The 22,970-nt window shown below is 39.3% G+C and overlaps 1 protein-coding gene across 2 annotated transcripts in view; it reads right to left on the minus strand.

The window, feature by feature from the left end:
• The window catches only part of LOC135642200 (sodium/proton antiporter 1-like), a 48,658-nt gene extending 28,488 nt beyond the window's left edge, over positions 1-20,170 (minus strand). For both annotated transcript variants that reach the window (XM_065158135.1, XM_065158137.1), the window contains exons 1-3: positions 19,824-20,170; positions 17,697-17,873; positions 12,343-12,471 (exon numbers count right to left, since the gene is read on the minus strand). In XM_065158135.1, the coding sequence (XP_065014207.1) occupies positions 12,343-12,471; positions 17,697-17,873; positions 19,824-20,117 (600 nt within the window). In that variant the 5' untranslated portion in view covers positions 20,118-20,170. The remainder of the gene's footprint in view (positions 1-12,342; positions 12,472-17,696; positions 17,874-19,823) is intronic.
• Between the last annotated feature and the right edge of the window lie 2,800 nt (positions 20,171-22,970).

The raw sequence follows: 22,970 nt of genomic DNA on the forward strand, positions 1-22,970 counted from the left end.
GAGCCGACCTAGCATTTGGGCATGGTGAGTGGGCTCGAGTAGGAAAGGGCTACCCGTAGACGGAGTCAGAGGACTCGTCACGGCGTGGAGCCACCACTGGGCTACGCCTCACATGCACTATGCTAGGGTCTGATCTGGGTTATGTTGGGGCTTGACGAGGACGTCAAGCCTTTGAGTAGGGGTGATTGTAACACCTCTGATTAGTCTCACATCGAAAGTGGGCAGGATTAAGAATGACTTATAAGGGTCTGATGAGTGTACTACTATCAACTTCAGCTTAAGCATTTTGGTCAGTGGTTTAGACCAAACGAAGTTGATAGGCCAGTTAGCCCATCAGGCTCGGGTCATGATACTCCTACTCAAGACTCCTACTTCTAACCAACTCCTAATAAGACTCCTCCTCAAGACTCCTATTCCTTTACAACTCATAATTCTTCTCTAAGAAACAACCTCCTAACTCTAGCCGGCCTCTTCACCTCTTTAATAGGGGTCGGCTTAGGTAGGTTTTACATGAATGTCCCTCTCAATTAGGACTCTCCTAGATAGAGTCCTAACATCTTTTCACTGCCACATCTCCTTGGGCCACGATCTCTCTGACAAGTTGGAACCTCCTCAGAACACTTCTAATGAGACCCGGGTTTCTTTGCTTGAGCAATTGCTTGGTTATTGTCGCAATATAAGGGAATTGGCTCCTCACTGCCCGACACGACTCCCAAATCTGCGATAAACTTTTTCATCTAGACTACCTCTTTTACTGCCTCTACTGCAGCAATTTACTCCGCCTCTGTGAACGAGTCAGCAATAGTATCTTGCTTGAAACTCTTCCAGCATACCGCTCCTCCATTCAGGGTGAACACATATCCCGAATTAGTCTTGCTATCATCGACATCGGACTGGAAACTCGAGTCTGTGTAGCCTTCAACCCTAAGCTACTACCTCCATATACCAGTAAAAGATCCTTAGTCCTTCAAGTACTTAAGGATACACTTTACTACTTTCCAGTGCTCCAAGCCTAGATTCGCCTAATACCTACTCTTGACACTCAGAGCATACGCTATATCAGGCCTGGTACATAGTATGGCATACATGATAGACCCTATCGTTGAGGCATAGGGTATCCTATCCATGTTCGTCATTTCTTTAGGAGTCTTTGAGGACATGCTCCTAGAATGCGATATCCCATGTCTCATCGGTATGAGTCCTCTCTTGGAATTTTCCATGCCAAACCTTTTGATAATGGTGTATATGTACTTAGATTGGGACAAGCCAAGCATCCTCTTGGATCTATCTCTATAGATCTGAATCCCCAAGATATAGGATGCTTCCCCTAAGTCCTTAATGGAGAAGTGTCTAGATAACCAAGTCTTTATCGTGGATAGCATTCCTACATCATTCTCAATAATCAGGATGTCATCCACATAAAACACCAAGAAGGTGATAGCGCTCTCACTTACCTCCCTATACATACAAAGCTCATCATCGTTCTTAACGAAGTCATAAGATCTGATTGTCTCATCAAATCTTATGTTCCAACTTCGGGAAGCTTGCTGTAGTCCATAAATGGACCTAAGCAACCTACACACCTTATCTGGGCAGTCCTTGGACACGAATCCCTTAGGATGTATCATATACACCTCTTCCTCGAGGTTGTCGTTGAGGAACGTTGTTTTCACATCCATCTATCAGATCTCATAATCATAGTGTGCTGCAATAGCCAACAGAATTCAAATGAATTTTAGCATGGTTACGGGTGAGAAGGTTTCGTCATAGTCAACACCTAACCTTTGACGATACCCCTTAGTCATTAGTCTTGTTTTATAGGTCCTCTACCTTTCCATCTACTCCGATCTTCTTCTTGAAGATCCACTTGCAATCAATGGGTACAATACCCTCGGGTGCTTCAACTATGTTTCAAACCTTGTTGGAGTATATGGAATCCATCTTAGAATTCATGGCTTCTTGCCACTTCTCGGAGTCTATACTCGTAACAACCTCCTCGTAGGTCTGAGGATCAATATCCTCAACATCCTCTCCTATAATATGTCACACATATCTCTCAGGAGGATGGGATACTCTGTCGAACCTACGTAAAGTCAGAACTTATGTGCTAGGTACCTGAACAAACTCGGGCTGTGGAGTGGTGCTTGAGCTAGGTTCTCCAACCTCGCTCAACTCTATCACGCTCCCACTGTCTCCGCCAAGAATGTGTTCCTTCTCAAGGAACACTACTCTCTTGGCTATAAGGACCTTTTGGTCCTCGACGTGATAGAAATAATACCCACAAGTTTTCTTAGGGTATCCCACGAACTTGCACCACTCCGTCTTGGATTCCAACTTATCGGGGTTGTGTCTTTTAACGTGGGCAGGGCAGGACAGCCCCAAATCTTAACAACCTTAAGATCAAGATCGGGCTTCTTCCTTTTCTATGTCTCATATGGTGTAGATACTACCGACTTAGTTGGAACTCTGTTCAAAAGGTAAGCTGCGGTCTCTAGGGCATATCCCCAAAATGAGATGGGTAGGTTGGCGAAGCTCATCATGGACCACACCATGTCTAATAATGTATGATTCCTCCTTTCAGATACAATATTGAGCTGAGGTGTATAAGGAGGTATATATTGGGATAGAATTTCATGATCCTTGAGGAACTGGATGAACTCTACACTCAAGTACTCACCTCCTCGATCTAATTAAAGAGTCTTGATACTCTTTCCAGTCTGGCTTTCTACTTCATTTTTATACTCTCTGAATTTCTCAAATGCCTCGGACTTGTACTTCATCAAGTACACATGTCCATACCTTGAGAAATCGTCAATAAAAGTAATAAAATAGGAATAACTACCTATGGCATGAGTTGACATATGGGTCCACATATATCACTATGTATGAATTCCAACAGCTCAATGGCTCTCTCTCCAATTCCACAAAAAGGAGAGTTAGTCAGTTTTCCACAAAGGCAAGACTCGCAAGTTACATATGACTCATGGTCGAATGGATCTAGATATTCATCCTTTAGTAACTTTTGAATCATTTCTTCATGGATATGACCTAGTCTACAATATCACAAGTATGCACTGTTCACCTCATCTCATTTCCTTTTGGACACATTTACATTCATAATATGTGGAGCAGTGTCTAGCATAAACAAATCATTATGCAATGTTCCTCTCATGATGATCTCATCATCTAATAATATTGAACAACCATTGTTCTAAAAAACTAATTTATATCTACTAATGTCAAACATGAAATGGAAATAATGTTTCTGATAATAGAAGGAACAAAATAGCATGTATCCAAGCTTGATAGTGCCTTCCTTATCTTTCTGGTCTCACTAGTATAGAGAACCAACTTCTCTTTCTTGTTAGTGCTCTCTGCCTCCCTCAACATATTGAGGAGCTCAAGGAGAGTCACCTCAAGCTTGTTCATATTAAAATTCATTATGAACTGTGAAAAAAAATCTGGTAGCGACTGAAGCACAAGATTCACACACAGGTTATCCTCTAGGACTATTCCATTCCTAAACCTGTGAATTTGTCTACCCACTCAATCATCTTTAGGACATGGTTCTGTACTGATGTCCCCTCAGTCATCCTAGTGTGGAAGAGGCTCTTAGATATCTTATATCACTGAGTCCTTCCTTATTCCTTAAGCAGTTTGCGGACTTGTATGAGAATAGATCTAACATCCATCTTTTCATGTTGTCTCTGTAACTCAGGAGTCATGGAGCTCAACATGTAACACTGAACAAGAGTGGAGTTATCTATGTACTTCACGTAGCGAGCGATCTCATCCTCGCTTGCTCATTCCTCGGGAGTAAGCATCATTGTATCAAGGACGTAGGCGATTTTCTCCACCGTGAGAATAATTCTCAAGATGCGGAGTCAATCCGTATAATTTGGACCAATGAGGCGGTTGACATCAAGTATGCGACATAAGGGACTTGAAAGCGACATTTTCTGAAAATAAATATATAGCAGAAATAAATAACATGTAGATTTTGTAAAAAAATAAACAATCAAGATATGGACTTTTATCTTAATCTGCTCTCACTATTTTCTCGCGAAACACATAACTCCCTCTGGTATATGAATCGGAGACCCCCCGACGGATCTCTAGTGGGGATCAGGATCCAATCGGCGTTTTAAAGTAATCTCAAGGGACTCGACCAATCATGCTAAGCCCGTAAAGGTAGGCAACTCTTGCCGATTACAACTCCTTGTGATTCCTGTCCTGTTCGACCTTCGAACCACCATGATCTCGAAGGACTCGACCAACCATGATGTTCGGTTAAGTCAACATTATCGTTACAAGATGAGTATGATTCGATGATATAGCCTCGAGGGGCTCAACCAAGCATATCTTATCCTCAGGTCACCAATGACATCTCTATATTGTAGGCAAGATAGCGAATCGCGATATATGTGAGCCTTGAGGGACTCGACCAACTCAACCTACATCGAGAATCGGTCCCTACCTATAATGATGGAAGGCCACGTGGGTCAATCAAATTGTCTCACGTTTACCGACTTAATATTAATATTATCGAGAAAGGATTTTGATTTGGTCTCCTAATATGGCATGTCACACACATACATATTTAATATATATCTACTTCGTATGCAAATATATATACATATCTAGTAGGTGTATAAACAATCACACATCACATGAGCAATCACACCAGATGATCATAGACCCCAGCCTAATGTGATCAGGCCCGAGCCAGTGGACCTAATCACTCACATCAAAATCTATATGTAGCGGTGCATCTCCATGCCCTATGATCATCCATTCCGTCCTCGTCGGTTCCGTCGACATCTCGACGCATCTCCATGCGTCGCGATCGTCCGTCTCGGCCTCGTAGGTCTCGCTATCGCTTTCATTCTCCCGCTGCGCCTCCTCGTGTGATTATAACTTAATCATAGGCACGTAGGCCCAACAATAAACAAGAATAAAATTGGAGGCTCGCAAGCCCCAATAATAATAATAATCACATGTACACACACCACACAGTCTATGATCATCCGTCCACATCATACATCATATGTAAATATCATTATGTAGGACTACTAGATAATAATAATAGCTAATTAAACCTTTTAATTAACTAATATTTTTTCTGAAATTAGGGACATGTAGAGAATTTTCTCAATTGTGAAGGGTATTTTGATAATTTGGATAAAATTTCTTAAATTTCGAGGGGTAAAATTATTGTTTTACCCCAAAATGCCCTAACTTCATCCTTGCTGCGTTGCGACCGCAACCACCCTGTTGGCTGCAGCCACTGTGGCCGAGCGCGCCGTTGTTGGGGGGTGACGCCGCCGTTGCCCACGGGAGGCTCGCCCGCGAGCAGTGTGCCTGCGAGCGGTTCTGCAACACCCGTAGGCGGCGTTGCCGCACCTATGGGCGCCTCTGCCCGTGAGTGCAGCACCCGCAAGCAGCACTGTTGCCCTCGCGGGCACCTTTTCCCGTAGTCGCCGTCACTACGGGTGCCGCCCATCCTTGTGGGCAGGTTGCCTGCAGGCGCCGCCCGTGCAGCTGCCTGCCTGTGGTTTGTAGGCTCCCAGTCGTAGGTGGCCAAGCCTCGACCAAGGCTGCAAGCAACCATTGGTCAACCTATGAGGGCAGCAATTAGCTTTGACGTCAAAAGTCTTTCTAAAACACAACACACGTAGTTCAAAACCAATCTTTCGTAAGAAGAACATGACTCTGACACTACTGTAGGGAAATCTAGGGACGACATCACATGCGCAGCGGAAGAACAAAAAACAAAAACCCTAAATTTCATAAAAATGTGTTCATCATCGTGCGAAGATTGGTGCGCAAAAACCCGCGAAACTTAAAACCACGCATAAGATAATTATGTTACCTAGGAAGATCATATATCCCTGAATCCCTACAGATCTATAAAAGATGATGAAGGAGATCAAGTATCATCCTCTCTAGCGGTGATCCACACAGCAGGGCTACAACGACGCTCCTCAAATCGTTGCCCAAAAACTTCATACCTGCTATCTAAGGAGGAGAAGGGGAGAGGAGAATAGGAGGGGACGACCAAGAAGCATCTGGCCTATGGGTGTTTGGTTCCCTCCTATTTATAGAGGCCCCCTGTCAACTTAACCCTAATGGATCCTGCCCTATTGGGTATTGGATCTTCATCCAACTACACAAGCCTCTTAGATTAGTGGATCTCTATCCAATAATCTCTCATTGGCTCTTATTAGATCACATCCATAGGATCTAATAATTCAGGGGCTTATTGTATATCCAATAAGATAGGAGCTCCGATAGGTATCTCATATCCGAACCTCTACTCGTCGCAATACATATCATATGTGTGTGACCCTATAGGCCTAATATCGAGCTGGTCATGAGTCTTACCTGTCAGAACTCCTTATGGCTTAGTGAATTATTATTTTCATAATAATTCACTCGACTCATCGACTGCAGACGTACTAGGCCACTACGCCATAGCCCCAGATGATATAGGAGAATCCAATCCATTAGACATGTCTGTCCTTAGTTACCGTGTATTTATAGTCCCTCATCCATCTAATATCCCAAAGATCGTATACCGAGCATAGTACTATCAGACCCTTACGGTTTCTAGTTGAGTCCCGCTCTAATCGAATTCTCCCAGAGAACTCTTTCTCTCTCAATCCGAATGACCCTGGCCAGGGATTTATCTGAGCAAGAACAAATGGGATATTCCTCTCATAACACCGAGAGTATATAATCCTCTATCGACACTCAATAGTCCTCGTAAGGTTGGTTGCCACTCCCGATGACCTGCTGTGCTAGATCTAGAACATTCAGGCCATCCTTAGTGTCTCAACTCTAAAGACCAGGTACACCACTGGGACAACGAAATCGTTGTCTGACAATGAGGTATCATTAACCATTTAGCATTCCGTGAGCGGATCAATCGATGAACTCATTCTTCAATGAGCACCTACACTGTAGCCCTAGTGTCTCCACACGAGCAGCTATAAGATCGGTTGTCTCCATCATATGGACAGGCATACAGCATACCAATCTGTCCAATTATCTCAATGTCCCTCTTGAGTAACCTATGATCAGGATTATTTAGGGTTTGTGTTTAAAGCTGAATCGGTCTCATTATCATGATCTCATCACGATCCGATTCCTATTGCACAGATCCACGGACATCACAATATATATATGCATCAGTGATTTAAAAAGCGCTAGGCGCCAAGGTCCAAAAACGCCCGAGGCGCTAGGCGCTCGCCCGAGCGAAGCGAGACGCTAAAATATAAAAATATATAATATAATTAATAAATATAATTATTTAAAATTTTAAATAAAAATATGCTATTAAATTAAGAAAATCTAAGATACAAAAACACAATGTCACATTAACAAAAAGTTTCAAAATTCAAAACATTAAAATTTTACATCAAAGTCATTCATCATAATTAATATTATCATCATTTTCACACAAATCATCTTCATTGAATTCGTCTTCTTCCTCTTGTTCTTCGATTCCTTCCTCTTCATTAAGATATGTTTCATTCTCTATGTCTTAAACAATAGCAGGAGCCGAGCTTGATGCTTTTGCACTCATTTTTCTCTTTGACATCTGCCTTGTATATGTTTGTAATTCTCCAGCACCTGAAGCTCTTGCCACATCTCCTCACGTCAATCTATCATCTTCAAATACAAGCTCGTCTTCAGCATCTTGCAAGTTAGCACCCATTTCTCCTACTAACCACTCATTTGAATCATCAATATCTTGCAATGAGATTGAATCAAATCTATTTTTCAAATCATGACGAGTCTTCAAAGCTTTATTATACTTTATGTAAACAAGATCGTGCAATCGTTGATGTTCTAACCGATTTCTTCTCTTCGAGTGAATCTGTTATGTCATATATTTAAAAATATATTAATACATATATCTAAATAAATAAATTAATTAAAATAACATATTTAGTAATACTTACATGCTCAAAGATACTCCAGTTTCGCTCACAACCCGAAGCACTACATGTCAAACTAAGTACTTTGACAACAAATTTCTGTAAATTCGGGGTGGAATTTCCAAATAGACTCCACCATTCAGTTGTAAAATTTATGTTATTATTAACAATAACATAGTAACATAATATATATGAAATTAATTATATCAAATTATTAATACCTGGAGAGGTAGTTGTCCTGGATCGAACGACAATTGAAATTCCAAAAAGACCTTCAGCATTTTTATATCAAATTAACCCACCCAAAACTTCTGCATCAAATCCAACAGATTTAATCTTATAAAAGAATTCAGGGTTCAAATAATATCCTGCTGCATGTAAGGGACGATGAAGTTGACAATTTCATCTTTCGTCAATGATTGTAAAAATTTTCTCATATTTTTCTTCATTTTCATTAAAAGATCTTTTAATCGTCTCCTTTGCTCTATCCATAGTCTCATAAATATATCTCATTGCAGGCTTATTTTCATTATCCACCAACCGAAGGACTCGAACAAGAAGGCCCATTACCTTTAATATATAAACTACATGATTCCAAAAGGATGGCATTAAGATGATATCAGCAGCCCTCTTGTCTTTTGCTTCTTTTGCCCATTTGCTTGTCACCCATTTCTCAGAGGTAAACATATTTCTCAGAGTATATTTTTGACGATGCACGCTCTGTAATGTCAAGAATGAAGTAGCAAATCGGGTAACACCATGTCTCACTAATTCTTTATTCCCTGTAAATTCTCTCATCATATTCAAAGCCCTAATGTGATTATAAAGAAATCCAACAACAAAAATTGCCCTTTCTAAGGTTTTCTTGATTTCTAAGATCTTTCCAATATCTTCCAACATTAAATCAACACAATGTGCTGCACATGGAGTCCAATACAAGTGTTGTCTTTTTTATTCAAGCAATTTACCTGAGACAAAGGATAACAAAAATGATAAGACTTAAGAGTTTAACACACTTAATTGAAGATAAAATTATTAACAAAATCAAAAGATGAATATTACCAACTAAAACATAGTTGCTTCCATTGTCGGTTATGATTTGAACGATATTTTGTTCTCCAATTTCTTCCACGAAGTTATCAAGTAAATCATATATCTTGTCTCCAGATTTTACAAAAGATGAAGCATCTATTGACTTCACAAACATAGTCCCTAAAGAACAATTAACCATAAAATTAATTATACTCCTGCGCCTCCTGTCAATCCAAACATCTGACATAATAGAGCAACCATGTATTGCCCATGATTCTTTATGACCCTTTAGTAAGTCATTTGTATAATTCAACTCTTTTTGCAGCAATGGAACTCGCATCTCATAATAACTTGGAGGTTTTAATCCTGTACCATATCTTCCAATAGCTTCAATCATATCCTTAAAACTGTCTAAACGAGTTGTACTAAGGGGAAGACCAGCCTGATAGAAGAAGCGAGCAATGTGCTGAATTATTCTTCCTCTTATTTCTTTATCACAAGCATCACTTATATTTGTTTGTCTCAATTTTGAGCCTCCTGCTTGCCCTTGTTGTTTCTGGGATCCTTGAAGCATATATAGATCCATCGGTCCTTTTCTACCTTTCTTAGTACTCATAACTTCTTTTCCCTTTTTGTCGTATACTCTTTTTTCACTTGGGTTAATACTCGTAGAATAATCTTCTTCTTCATCTCTGATATGTTCAATATTGTCTTCTGGTAAATTCCCATAAGATTCATTCTTTTGTGTCTTCTTTTCATTCATATAATTCAGCAACTCTTCTTTTACCTCAGGTGGACATTTTTTGCAAGCTACTGCATTCTTGAAATTTCCTACTAGATGTTGTTTTGCACGAAAAATACCACCTCTGGTAGTCTTATCGCAGAATATACAAGTCACTGCATTAGGATCTTTCGGATCCTTCAAATAATTATACTTCCATGCAGGATCTTTTTTTGATACCATTAGAGACTCTATTGAGTTGCTTTCTGCACTTGCCATTTACGTTGAAACCTAACAATAATTTTCAAATAAATAAAAATTAATAACATTAAAATCAAAATAATATATTATTAATTTATTAACAGAAAATTAATCATTTCAAAATTCAAATAAACTTAATCTTAAGAGTATAATGAGCCTGATGGAGAAACGAGGAAGCAGCGGCGACGGCAGCAGCGGCAGCGGCGAGCGGCGACAGCGGCGAGCGGCGGCAGCGGCGAGCGGCGGCAGCGGCGAGCGGCGGCAGCGGCAAGCGGCGACAGCGGCGAGCGGCGAGCAGCGACAGCGGCGAGCAGCGACACGGCGAGCAGCGACACGGCGAGCAGCGACAGCGGCAGCAGCAGCGAGCGGCAAGCGGCGGCAGCAGCAGCGGGAAAGGGAAAGGGAGCGGGAGGACTCGAGGGAGGCGCGAGCAGCGGGAAGGCTCGCGGGAGGGCTCGCAAGAGGCAAGAGGGCTCGCGGGAGGCGCAAGCAGCGGGAGGGCTCACAGGAGGCGCGAGCAGCGAGAGGGCTCACGGGAGGCGCGAGCAGCGGGAAGGCTCGCGGGAGGGCTCGCGGGAGGCGCGAGCAGCGACAGCGGCGAGCAGCGGCAGCGGCAGCGAGCGACGAGATCGCGATCGGGATCGGGATCGAGATCGAGATCGAGAGCGACAGCGGCAGCAGGTTAGTGTTGGGTTAGGGTTAGGGTTAGGGTTGGGGTTATATCGGTTTAGTTGGTTCGATTGAACCAACTAACAACCGAACCAGGACCGAACCAGGACCAAACCAGACCTAAAATTCTGGTTCGGTCGGCTTGGTTTACCCAGGCGCTCGCCCGAAGCGCCCAACGCATGGGCTCGGGCGAGCGCCCAGGCGGCGCCTGTTTGAAGCGCGCCGCCTGGGACATTAGCGAGGCGCTCGGGCCTCGCCTCGCCTCGCCCGAGCGCCTAAGCGAGCGCCCGAGCGCCTTTTGCAATCACTGATATGCATATATGCAACAAGCAATATAAAGTGATAAAATGTCAAAATGTAATAAGCAAAAAGAATGTGTATTATGTCACACATGTCATAACTTACGTGATTGACTTGTAGGGCACCTATGACTAGCATCGGCGACGTCGCTTCCTTTTCTTCTCCTCATATGTAGCGTTCGACGAAGACATCGAAGGCGGCAAACGTCTCCGAAGAACGCGGTAATGGCCGCAGGCGTCTCCGACCTTCGGCGAAGAACGCGACGAAGAAGAAGTCGAGTCGTCACCTCTCCGTTACCCCCTAGATCGAGATCTTCGAGGGAGGGCAATGTCGGATCGGGAAGAGTCAAGGTTCTCCCGATTCTCCCTCTTCTTCGAGTGTCTTCTCCCTCTTCTCTCTCGACGCTTCTTCTTCCCTCGCTGTAACCAAGCTGATATCGCCCGATAGCAGGCGACGATGGTCGAAAACGACCATTACTGACCTGTGGGCTACTAGTATGTACCACCCGGTGTGGGCGGTATCATTCGAAATTAAAATCCTTGGTTGAAATCGTACACGTGGATGTGTATCCAACCTATTATGTAGATGTGGATACAAATCCATATAATAAAACAACAGGAAAAAAAATAAAAAGAATTGATTTGTTATTCAATAGTGATACATACACCAAAGTAGCCCATCTTATATGCTTGTTAGCCGAAACATACTAAAATGTTAATTTTGAATACATGTTGCATTAAATTTAGCTTCAGAAGTGCTTTATATGTGCTGCCACAAACCAGATAACTAATATTGCTTGATATCCTATATAGCAGTGATACATATTCCATCCTAAAAGACAAGATAAAAAATTCATAAAATCAAATTAGTTCTAAAAAAATATCACGGTCATGTTTAACACGAGCTGTGATATCCATAAGAGAACCATAATGTAATGATCTTAACTGATTCCAATTGATGGATAGGAACCAGGTTGTTTAGGTTGATCCAGATTGTATGGCTCCAACAAAAAGAAACATATGTGACTTTCAATTATTTTACAGTATGGCAAAAGCTTTCACTTCTGCTCAAGCTCCAGTATGACACTATTTTCAGAAAGATAGCTATCGAGTGTCTTGTAAACAGAACAAGCATATTACAAGGGCAATAAAATGCAAGCAAGCTCCTCATGAACACCATACAACATAAAAGCCCAAAAGTGTTATGCAACTTTTGGATATGCTAGGGAAGATCTGCCATCCAGTGTCTGGACTACAGTATATATCACTAACTTCACACTCTGATCAGCAAATGCGATTAAGGGTAACAAAAGGAAGATAGTGCTTGGAGTAGAATGCAACACAAATCATACATGCTAATCTGATTTCACAAGGTAACTAGAACATAATCATAACATGGAACATTAATGAGTCTCACCCCAATGCTTCGAATGACCCATAAGCAGACAGCCATTAGTAACCCAACTCCACTTTTGTTGAATGCTAGTGATTCCTCAAAAACAATGCCTGCATAACCAATTGCAAATACCAACACCAGAGCAAGATCCTGCATCATGTTTGATGAAGTGCATGATGAGCATTAAATACTCCCAAGTTCCAAGACAATAAATTTCAAGCTAAATCCCATCAAATTTCAAGAAAATGGTTCATATCTTGAGACAATTATGAAAATTCAAAACCACCAAAGTACAATGAATTTAATATGTATTGTAATTTGTGCTCGACTTTTAGTAAATTGTGACTCATTTAATTAGGTGGTTGAAGGATCCAATGCACAAGGGATCGATAAAAAGCAAAGGAAGGAAGATTGGTAGGGCATCCTAGTTTTTTTTTCTAAAACCTTATCAAACTTTTGTATTTCGAGCTATTAGCTCCTAGTATCTCTTGAAATAGAGAGAGTTCTCTTTGTCCTCCCATATCTCACTTCTTTTCTCACCCTCTCCTCTCTTCCTTTTTTGTGTCACATCATTTGGTATCAGAGCCTTGCTACGCTCTTGGAGTACTTTCTTATTATGGCAACTAGAAGGGGCAAAGGGCAACGCGGTGAAAGAATAATGCAGCCAGATAGAGATGAAAGGGATGAAAAAATTGAAGCACTAAGGAGACAAATTGAAGAGCTTACCATGAACCTCGAATGTCAAGAAACCCATGGCTCTAGAGGCTCAAGCTATGGCTATGCAAGTGATGGATTTAAAGACATAAATTCCCTTGCATCCAAAGAAATTGTAGGAGACTCATCCATGGAGAGGTATTTTCATGCAAATGGCAACATCAAGAGTGACTTGTTGGAGTTCCATGGTCGACTTCAACCTGAAGAGTTTCTTGATTGACTTAGTGTCGTTGAGAAACTCTTTGAGTACAAGGAGATAACCCGAAGACCGAAAAGTAAAATTAATTACTACAAGGCTTCGAAATTATGCTTCAATCTAGTGGGACAAGTCCAAGAGATGCATTTTCGGAAAGGGAAGATGAAGATTTCATCTTGGGAGAAGATGAAATCTCGACTCCATGAGAATTTTCTTCTATTTGATTATATTCAAACTCTCTTTTCACAATTTAATAATCTTCAACAGGATAACAAAACCATCATCGACTACACTAAAGAATTCTATAAGTTGATGGTCTAAAATAACACTCAAGTGACGAAAGAATAACTTATTGCAAGATATGTTGACGGCCTACGAGTTATGATTCAAGATGAAGTGAAGATGCAACGACTATGGAGGTTATATGATGCTTATCAATTATTGTTAAAAGCTAAAGCAAAACTTGCTAGAAGTGGAGGAAAGAAGTATTCTAATGTTCCTTTACATTTCTCTTCTAAAGCTGACTCTGGTCATTAAAATGCTAGTGGATCACAAGCCAGCGGAATCATGAAAAATGAATCCAAACTAACTCCTACCAATCGTGTAGGACAATCTTGTTGCACCAGTCACCTTCCTACTTGCTTTAAATGTAAACAAGTATGACACTATATAAACGATTACCCAAATAGATAAGCTGATGCACAAGTCAACTTTGCTGAAGAAAAAGATGCCAATGAACAACTTGAAGATATTGGAAAACCAATATATGGTGAATACCCCCGAGGAGGCTTTTGAAGAAGCGAATGCTTGGCAATCCATAAAGCGCTTGCTACTCTAAAAGATGATTCTTATGAAGAATGGTTACAAAATAAAATTTTTAAGACACTACAAGTCTCAAGGTAAAGTTTGTTCAATTGTTATTAATAATGGTAGTTTGTTCAATTGTGTCTCAAGATATGATAGACAAGCTCAAGCTCAAGACAGAACCATATCATAAATCATATCGGATTATATGATTCAAGAAAGGCAATGAGGTACGAGTTACTAATTGATGCCTAGTTTCTTTTTCGACGGGTAAAAATTATAAAGATGATGTGTGGTGTGATGTAGTACCAATGGATGTTAGCCATATACTCTTGGGGAGACCATAGCAATATGATAAGTGTGTTATTCATGATAGTAGAAAGAACACCTATACTTTTAAATTTAATGGAGTTAGAATTATATTTTTTCCATGCAAAGAAGAGTTTACAAAAGAAGGCGAAGAAAGTGGAGTTGTATTTATGTTAGTTGCTAAAGAATGCATGCAGCCTATAGAAATTCCTCGTGAAGTAGAAGCTATTTTGGAGGAAGTCAAAGACATATGCTCTAAAGAACTTCCTAATTGCCTACCTCCTCTTCGAGACATTCAACATCAAATTGATCTAATTCCAGAAGCAATCTTGCCAAACAAATCTCACTATTAGATGAGTCCAAAAGAACATGAAGAGTTGAAGAGACAAGTACTAGATCGACTGCACAAGGATTATATTAGGGAAAGTTTAAGCATGTGCACCATTCCAACTCTATTGAATCTAAAGAAGGATGAAACTTGGCAGATGTGCATTGACAATCAAGAGATTAATCGGATTACCATCAAGTATAGATTTCCTATTCCATGTGTGAAGGATATGTTTACTGGTGCTCAAATTTTCTCTAAAATTGATCTGCAAAGCAGTTATCACCAAATCCATATTAGACTATGAGACGAATGTAAAACCGCTTTCAAGACTCAAGAAGGTTTATATGATTGGCTAGTTATGCCATTTGGACTTTCAAATATTTAGAGCACCTTCATGTGGGTAATGAATCAAATTCTATGTCCTTATATTGGGAAGTTTGTTGTTGTTTACTTTGATGATATTCTTATTTATAGCAGCAACAAACTTGATCATATTGAACATTTAAGAACTATCCTATCGAACTTGAAGGTAGAAAAGTTATAAGTAAATCTTAAGAAGTGCTCCTTCATGACCTTTAGCCTAGCTTTTCTAGGCTTTCATTTTAACCCTGTAGGTATCCAAGTGGATTCTGAGAAGACTAAAGCTATCCAGACTTGGCCAACACCCACATCCCTAAGATGTTTAGAGTTTTCATGGGTTGGCATCTGTTTAACGTCGATTTATTTGGAATTTCAGCACTATTGTAGCTCCTCTAACTGATTGCATAAAGAAACGAGTGTTTCAATGCACACCTATGGCAAACGACAGTTTTGAACTGCTAAAAGTGAAATTATCTACTGCTCTTGTTCTTGTATTACCACATTTTTCTAAAATATTTGAAGTTGATTGTGATGCCTCTCATGTGGCTGTTGGTGGAGTACTTAGCCAAGAAGAACATCCACTTGCATTCTTTAGTGAAAAGTTTAATAATACAAGAAATAACTATTCAAGCACTACGACATTAGAGACCATTTAATCCAAAGAGAATTTATCTTAAATTCTAATCATGAAGCTCTTAAATATATAAATTCTCAAGCAAATCTTAATAGACGACATGCAAAATGAGTGACATTTTTACAATAGTATACTTTTTGTCTTGAAGCATAAGAATAGAATATGTAATAAGGTTGCATATGCACTCAGTCGACGATTGGCACTTCTTAATACTATGTGTGCCAACTAAAAGGATTTGATGTGATAAGAAATACTTACTCTAATGATGAAAATTTTGGAGAAACATGAGAGTTATGCACGAAGAGTCATCATAAAGATTATATTATCAAAGAGGGTTTTCTCTTTCGTGGAACTCAACTTTGTATTCCTAAATGTTCTCTACGAGAGTATATTATCCAAGAATTGCACTCCAGTGGATTAGAAGGTCATTTTGGAAGAGACAAAATAGTACTTCTCGTCAAAGCAAAATATTTTTGGCCTATAATCTACCGAGATGTTGCAAATTATGTGAAAAGATACAGAATATGCCAAATTTCAAAAGGGCATACTCAGATTTTTTATGCATAAACTCCTTTACCAATTCCTAATGCCCCCTGGGAAGACATTACTATAGATTTCATAATTGGTCTACCGAAAACTCAAAGAGGTACAGAATCTATCTTTGTTGTTATTAATCGATTTTCCAAAATGGTGCATTTTATTCCTTGCAAAAAGACCATGGATGCTTCTTATATTGCTAACCTTTATTTTAATGAAGTGGTCAAACTTCATGAAATTCCTAAATCTATCACATCAAATAGAGATACTAAATTTCTTAATCATTTTTTAAGAAGTTTATAGAAGAAATTTGGCACCAACCTATTATATAGTAGTGCTTATCATCCTCATACAGATGGACAAATTGAGGTTGTTAATAGAACCTCGGGTAATCTGCTACGATGCTTTGCTGCAAAAAGACCAAAACAATGGGATCTCATGCTACTTCGTAATGAATTTACTTATAACCCTGTAGTTAATCATTCTACTAGCAAGAGTCCATTTGAGATTGTTTATGGTCATATTTTACCTTATTATCTAGATCTTGCTAAAGTTTTTAAATCACCTTTATCAAGTTCAAAAAGAGAGAATTTTGCTATTACCATAACAAAAGCTTGAAGCTAGTAGTCAAGTTTACAAAGAAAAGGCCGACAAGCATCGTCGTGTGATAATCTTTGAAGAAGGAGATCTTGTTTGGGCCTTTTTTTAAGAACAAATTTTCCAATAGAAACTTGCAATAAACTCAAAGAGAAGAAAATTGATCCTTGCCAAGTTCTCAAGAGAATTAATAATCATGCTTACAAGATTGAACTTCCTCTTTACGTTTGCACTCACTCCATATTTAACATTCTGGATTTATCAGTTTACCATGGCAATAATGATGACAACTCGTGGACGAGTTCTTTCTCACCTAGGGAGAATGATGCAATGCATGGTGAGCATTGAATGCTCCCATGTTCCAAGACAACAAATTTCAAGCTCGAACCTATCAAATTTTAAGAAAATGATTCATATCTTGAAATAATTATAAAAATTCAAAACCACCAAAGTACAATGAATTTAATATGCATTGTAATTTATGCTTCACCTTAGTAAATTGTGACTCATTAATTAGGTAGTTGAGGGATTCAATGTACAAGGGATCAATAAAAAGGGAAGGAAAGAAGATGATTGGTGAGGCATTCTTTTTTTTTTTTTTTAAACCTTATCAAATTTTTGTATTTCGAGCTATTAGCTGTTAGTATCTCTTGAAATAGAGAGAGTTCTCTTTGTCCTCCCATATCTCCTTTTCTCACCCTCTCCTCTCTTGTTTTTTTGTTTCACGTCAACGTTCCACAATTTAAACTAACGACTGTCAACAGTCAACGAAAATTATTTGGATCAGGACAAAGGTAAGCAACATTTACATTAAAAGATTTTAGATCTTTACATATTATCGATCATGTTTGAGTGTCAATTTCTAAAAGCACAAGCAATCAAACGGAAAGGCAAACCTGATTGGCAGCAACCCAGGAATGATTGATAGCAGCTGCCCCTGCTAAAGCAGTTGCAAGAATAGTCAGAGCTTTCAGCAAATCAGTCTTTGGCTGGTAACTCGCTTCAAAATCCTGTGAGCTTACTTCATCAACAGAACATAATGGGTCACAATTTCCAGATCCATCTATCAACTCCTAACATGATACAAAGTTCGTCAATGATGAGTATATCCAGTAAAGTGCTTAACTAAACGAGACCACACACACAAAACAATGGAAAAGTATGCTTCGATAATAGCGATTGTCATTGTTTGCCAAGTAGGTGGAAACCAAATTAGTTTATGAACCATAGGATGACCAATTGCACCATCATAAGCTATCCATTTGATTTTGTTATTTTAAAAAAAACAGTTTTCTTTGAATGAGAATGGCTTAAAAATACCTCTTCAATCAAATACTTATTAAGAGTAGTGCCACATGTGCATTTAGGTCACTGTAGAGTCCATGTAAGTTAAAGAAAACCTAACCCAGTAATTTGAATATCATGCCTTTAAAGCATGTAAATGAAATTGCTTAAATCCAAATTACTCATAATAAAAACACAAAAGCTTTATGTAGTAAATAACCCACCATTAACTTCGGATGTGATACTAATAAAGTCAACACAACTTTTCACAAACAAGGTGGCAGTCATCCTCGTGATTCCTCCCTCAAATACACTTCAGCCAAATAGCTAAGAGTGTCCATTGGAAATTTTCTAGATAAGTAGCATCAAAGGCAAAACAACATTTGCATCAAATTAAGTTCTACCACTTTTCGTAGCTCAAGCTGCCTATCATTTTCAAACAAGCCTCAAGTAGGCTATAATATCAATTTTATTTTTCATGTAAAAAGTGACAATTACAATTCCATATTCACAATTTAACACAGTAGAGAGAAAGAGACAGATTTCCAGTGATAAGAAGGTAAATCGACCACACATATAGATAGCTCTACTAGAGAAAATAGTGTTGAAGCCAAAAACGCAGGGGCAACAAGAAACATAAAACAAATCATGTTTTTAGAAAGATCTCACTAATCAATCTTAAGATTCTCTAGCAACCAATACAATCCAGGAATGATGTTCGAGAAAATGGACTAAGTCTTTCAAATCTATTTGCTCTTTTTAAAAGCAGTCTGATGAAGCAATAGTATGACTTTTTTTTTTATCCATAGATTGTCAAATTGATCCAAAAACTGTCCGTAAAATGTTATCTTTTGTAAAATTTAACTACACACGAAGAACCTCTGAATAAAGAATGGATTTATTGAGTCTGTATTTGGATGAAAGCAAATTATAACCTCTTCTTCTGAAAATATTGAATGGCTTTTTGCTCCCCTTAAAGGATTGCTGAAGCGATCAACAGAATCATATCAAACAAAAAGCATGGAAATAGAAATTCTGAATCAGAAAAATATACCAAGTATGAAGAACTATATATGGCTCAGGTTACAATGTTTACTTTATTGTTACAATCAAATTAACACCAGCAAAACTTAAATTCCAAACAGATTGATTCAAAGCTAAAGAAGATTCTGATCCAAAGCAAAAGGATTTCAAGATATTTTCTGGTTTAAGAGAGGAAATCCCAGTGCACAAAGAACCAGGTTAATTTCAAGCTAAAAGGGCCAACTCTTTTCTCCCATATGCTGCCATCCGACCAGATTTAGAAAATAACATCACCTATCGTTCAACAGAAATATATATCACTTACGATCTGGATTGCCTATCAAACACAAAGCAAAGGTTTCATATCTGTCATCCCTCCGTAGAAAGGAAGAGTACTATCACACCCTAAATTATTGCAGTTGCAAATTAAGCATCTAACCTGCAGTTATTATGAAGACGAAGCTTAAGATTAATAAACAAGGGGAAACAACGCAAAAAATTCAAAGTTGAAACATTTGTCTATGAATAACCGTTCTATGGAAGCAACCTAATTCTACTGTAAGTGTAGGATGACAAGAAGAAATTTACAGAATACCAGTAAAGAAAGAGAGAGAAACAGCTCACCATCACAAACAAGGATAATGGGCGGAGAAAAAAGACAAGAAACCAAAGCACCGTACTTTCACCAGCATGTGGACCTTCAGAAGCTAACCTACCCTGTAATCTCCGCGGTCTTTTCCTGGCAGAAGAGGGGAACACGGGGAAGAGGAGGAGGAGGAGGAGGAGCCCTTGGCCTTATCCTCCGCCCTGGCAATGCCGCTGGCCCTGCGCCATCTCTGGGAGCCGAGCGACGAGCCGAGGAGCAACGGACGGCGTGGCAGGGCAGCGAAGACAGCCGCGGAAGAGGAGACGGCGGCGGCGGTGGAGTCGGAGGAGTTGAGGTTGCGGAGCTTGACAAGGGATTGGGTGAGGAGGCTCCCGTTCCCTATCAAGAAGGAAGAGGAGGCCATTTCTTGCAACCTGTGGAGTGCGATAGCAGAGTCGAACGGAGGATTAAGACCGAGACGATTCCGCCGCTTATTTTATATGCACCTGCTTGGCTAGTTGCATAATAATAATAATAATAATTATTATTATTATTATTATTATTAATGATGATGATGATGAAAAATTATTATTATCATTTAGTACATATAAAGATGAAATATGTCAAATTTGAACCTCCATCTAATAATTGTATTATAGAAATTAAATCGACCGTTGATTCTCCTACATGATTCGCCTTTCTTCTGGCACAATTTATAAAGTGAATCCAATCATTCGTGTTAATTATTGAAAATTACACCTCCTTATCATGTTAATCCGTATGAGACCAATTAACAATAAAAATAATAATAATAATAATAATAATATCATAGCATCTCAAGTATTAAGTCAAAATTAGATTGTCAGAAAATAAAATGATTCGACTACGAAAGAAACTATATTAATGGAGCGACGATATCCTTTTTGCTTAAGTTAGTAAAGATTTGAAGAAATCGAAATTAATAAAGGGATATTATTTTAAGCCTAGTCAAAGATGCACAGACACAGCCCTTACAGAGAGTGAGTGGGGGCCACTATTGAATTAAAGTAGGAGTTTTTGTAAAATCATTGGTCATTATTAGAAAGTAGTAAGGCCGTGGAGTTGATATCACTATAGGAGTCTTGTTCATCTCATGCATCAAGTTAACCATATACACACACACAATGAGATGTGAACTTACATGTCTAAACTCCCTTATCATTAAGTATTTAAAATCAAGTACGTGAGTGAATCTTTTGTTCAATTATCTCATCCTTAATTAAATTAAAAATATTTAAATTTAATTATAGTTTTTAGTAAAATATTTGTTACTCTTTATTTGGGAGGGGGTAGTGTGAACCACTAGTCTGGTTTGAAATTATCATCCCAACCAAACAAAAATAAGCTAAATATTATATATATATATATATATATATATATATATATATATATATATGGATGTTGTATGATCCCATTTTTACAAACGGAAAAAGATTCTTCAAATATTTGTTTTGCGTAAAATCTCAGATTTTGATGATGAAACCAATCAATATGTGTTTATATTTTAATCTATGTTTTGAGTGACGCAGGGATGCTTCAATCAGAATGAGACAATTAAAGCAGGAAGAATCATGTTGTGTAGGGGGAAAATATGTCAGAAGATTGGATGTCGAGCCGGTGGATCGGTCGACGTATCGACAGAAGACTTCGGGCCATGGATTCGGGCATCGACCCAAGAAGAGCAAATATTGCACAAAGGATATCAAAGTTGCGGAGTCAACTGGCCGATTGGGTAATATGTCGCAAGAGAAAACAATGCGCTAAAGAATCGGACAAAGCGTCGAAAGACCAATGACATACTGGACAACATGATTATTGCTCAGTATTAATTGTCTAGATCGAAGTATGTTTTACATGTGTAGGATTAACTACGATAGCAAGGTATGAAGCAAAATGAAGTCCCGGAGTCAAGGACGCGACTTCGTCCTTGGGAGTTTGAGAGTTCGTCGGAAGTCCGAATGTTCGTCGGAAGTTCTAACGGAACCAGTCGAGAAGTCTTGGAGCTTGCCAGAGAAGCTCGTCGGAACTCAATAAGAAGCTCGTCGGAACTCGCCAAGAAGCTTGTCGTGAAGTCCAAGAGCTTGTTGGGAGTCCGGCGAAACATCGTCGGAAGCTCGCTAGAAGAATAGACTTACGGACTTATTTAGCTTAGATTATGTCTTAGATTTGGATTTGGGCCAACCCAATTAGGGGTCAGGTAGGCCCATATAAGAACTGTTTTGGGCCCAATAAGAGACCCAAACAGTGCCCCAAGAAGTCTCACCGTCGTAGCACAATCTTTGAGATTATATCAGGCGATGGTACTGCTAGTATAGGCGGTTATACCACCCTTGGCATGGTGCCAAGCAATGGTACCACTAATCTGGGCGATGGTACCACCCAGCACTGCCCCCCAGACGGTGGTACCGCCCAGGGCAGTGTCAGTGTCAAACATTGACACTACCCGGTGGTACCGCCCGTGCTCGGGGAACCCGGGATGGGAAAGTTTTAGGCAAGTTTGAATCAACTTGAAGCCTATAAATATCCCTTTCATCCCTGATTAAAGCACACAAGCACAAAGAGTTTAAAAGTAAAAAATCGTTGTAGAAATCTCTTGTGAGAATCCTCCCCTAGTCTAAGTGTTAGAATTCTATTTAGAGAGGAGAGTGAGTGCTTATAAGGGTTATCTCCTAAATCCGTAAAAAAGAGAAGAGGGGTGTAAAAGGTTATTGGCCTTCGCCTATTGAAGAAATGCCTCTAATGGACGCCGGTGACCTCATCGGAGAAGGAAATCGAAAGTGGATATAAGTCATATTGACCGAACCACTCTAAAACTGTCGTGTTCTCTGGTTTACATTTTATTCTTGCTATTACCTTACTACAAACCTCTTTTAAGTGCTTACTGCCTTCAATTCATTTACGAATGTGCTTCAAGTTAAAATATTTCCGAGATCGGTTTTCAACGTAAATTGTTTTTATCGTAACGAAGTTTTTGAAGATGATTTTACTGCTGCACTAATTCACTAATTCACTTAAAAGAACTTGGACTCTTAGTGACCACCTCGATTCTAACATAAGTAATAGAACTTGGACTCTCAGCCTCCTCCATGTCTATCTACTAACAAAGCTATGCAAACATTATCCACCAGCTCATGAGATCTCAATCACCATTGATAACATCTTCATGTCACAGAAAACAGGAGAACAAATGCTGTTCTTATTAGTAATCCAATCGATTCGAGAACACACAGCCAACATT

The sequence above is a fragment of the Musa acuminata genome, chromosome BXJ3-7 (assembly GCF_036884655.1).
Source record: "Musa acuminata AAA Group cultivar baxijiao chromosome BXJ3-7, Cavendish_Baxijiao_AAA, whole genome shotgun sequence".
Taxonomy (NCBI): Eukaryota; Viridiplantae; Streptophyta; class Magnoliopsida; order Zingiberales; family Musaceae; genus Musa; species Musa acuminata.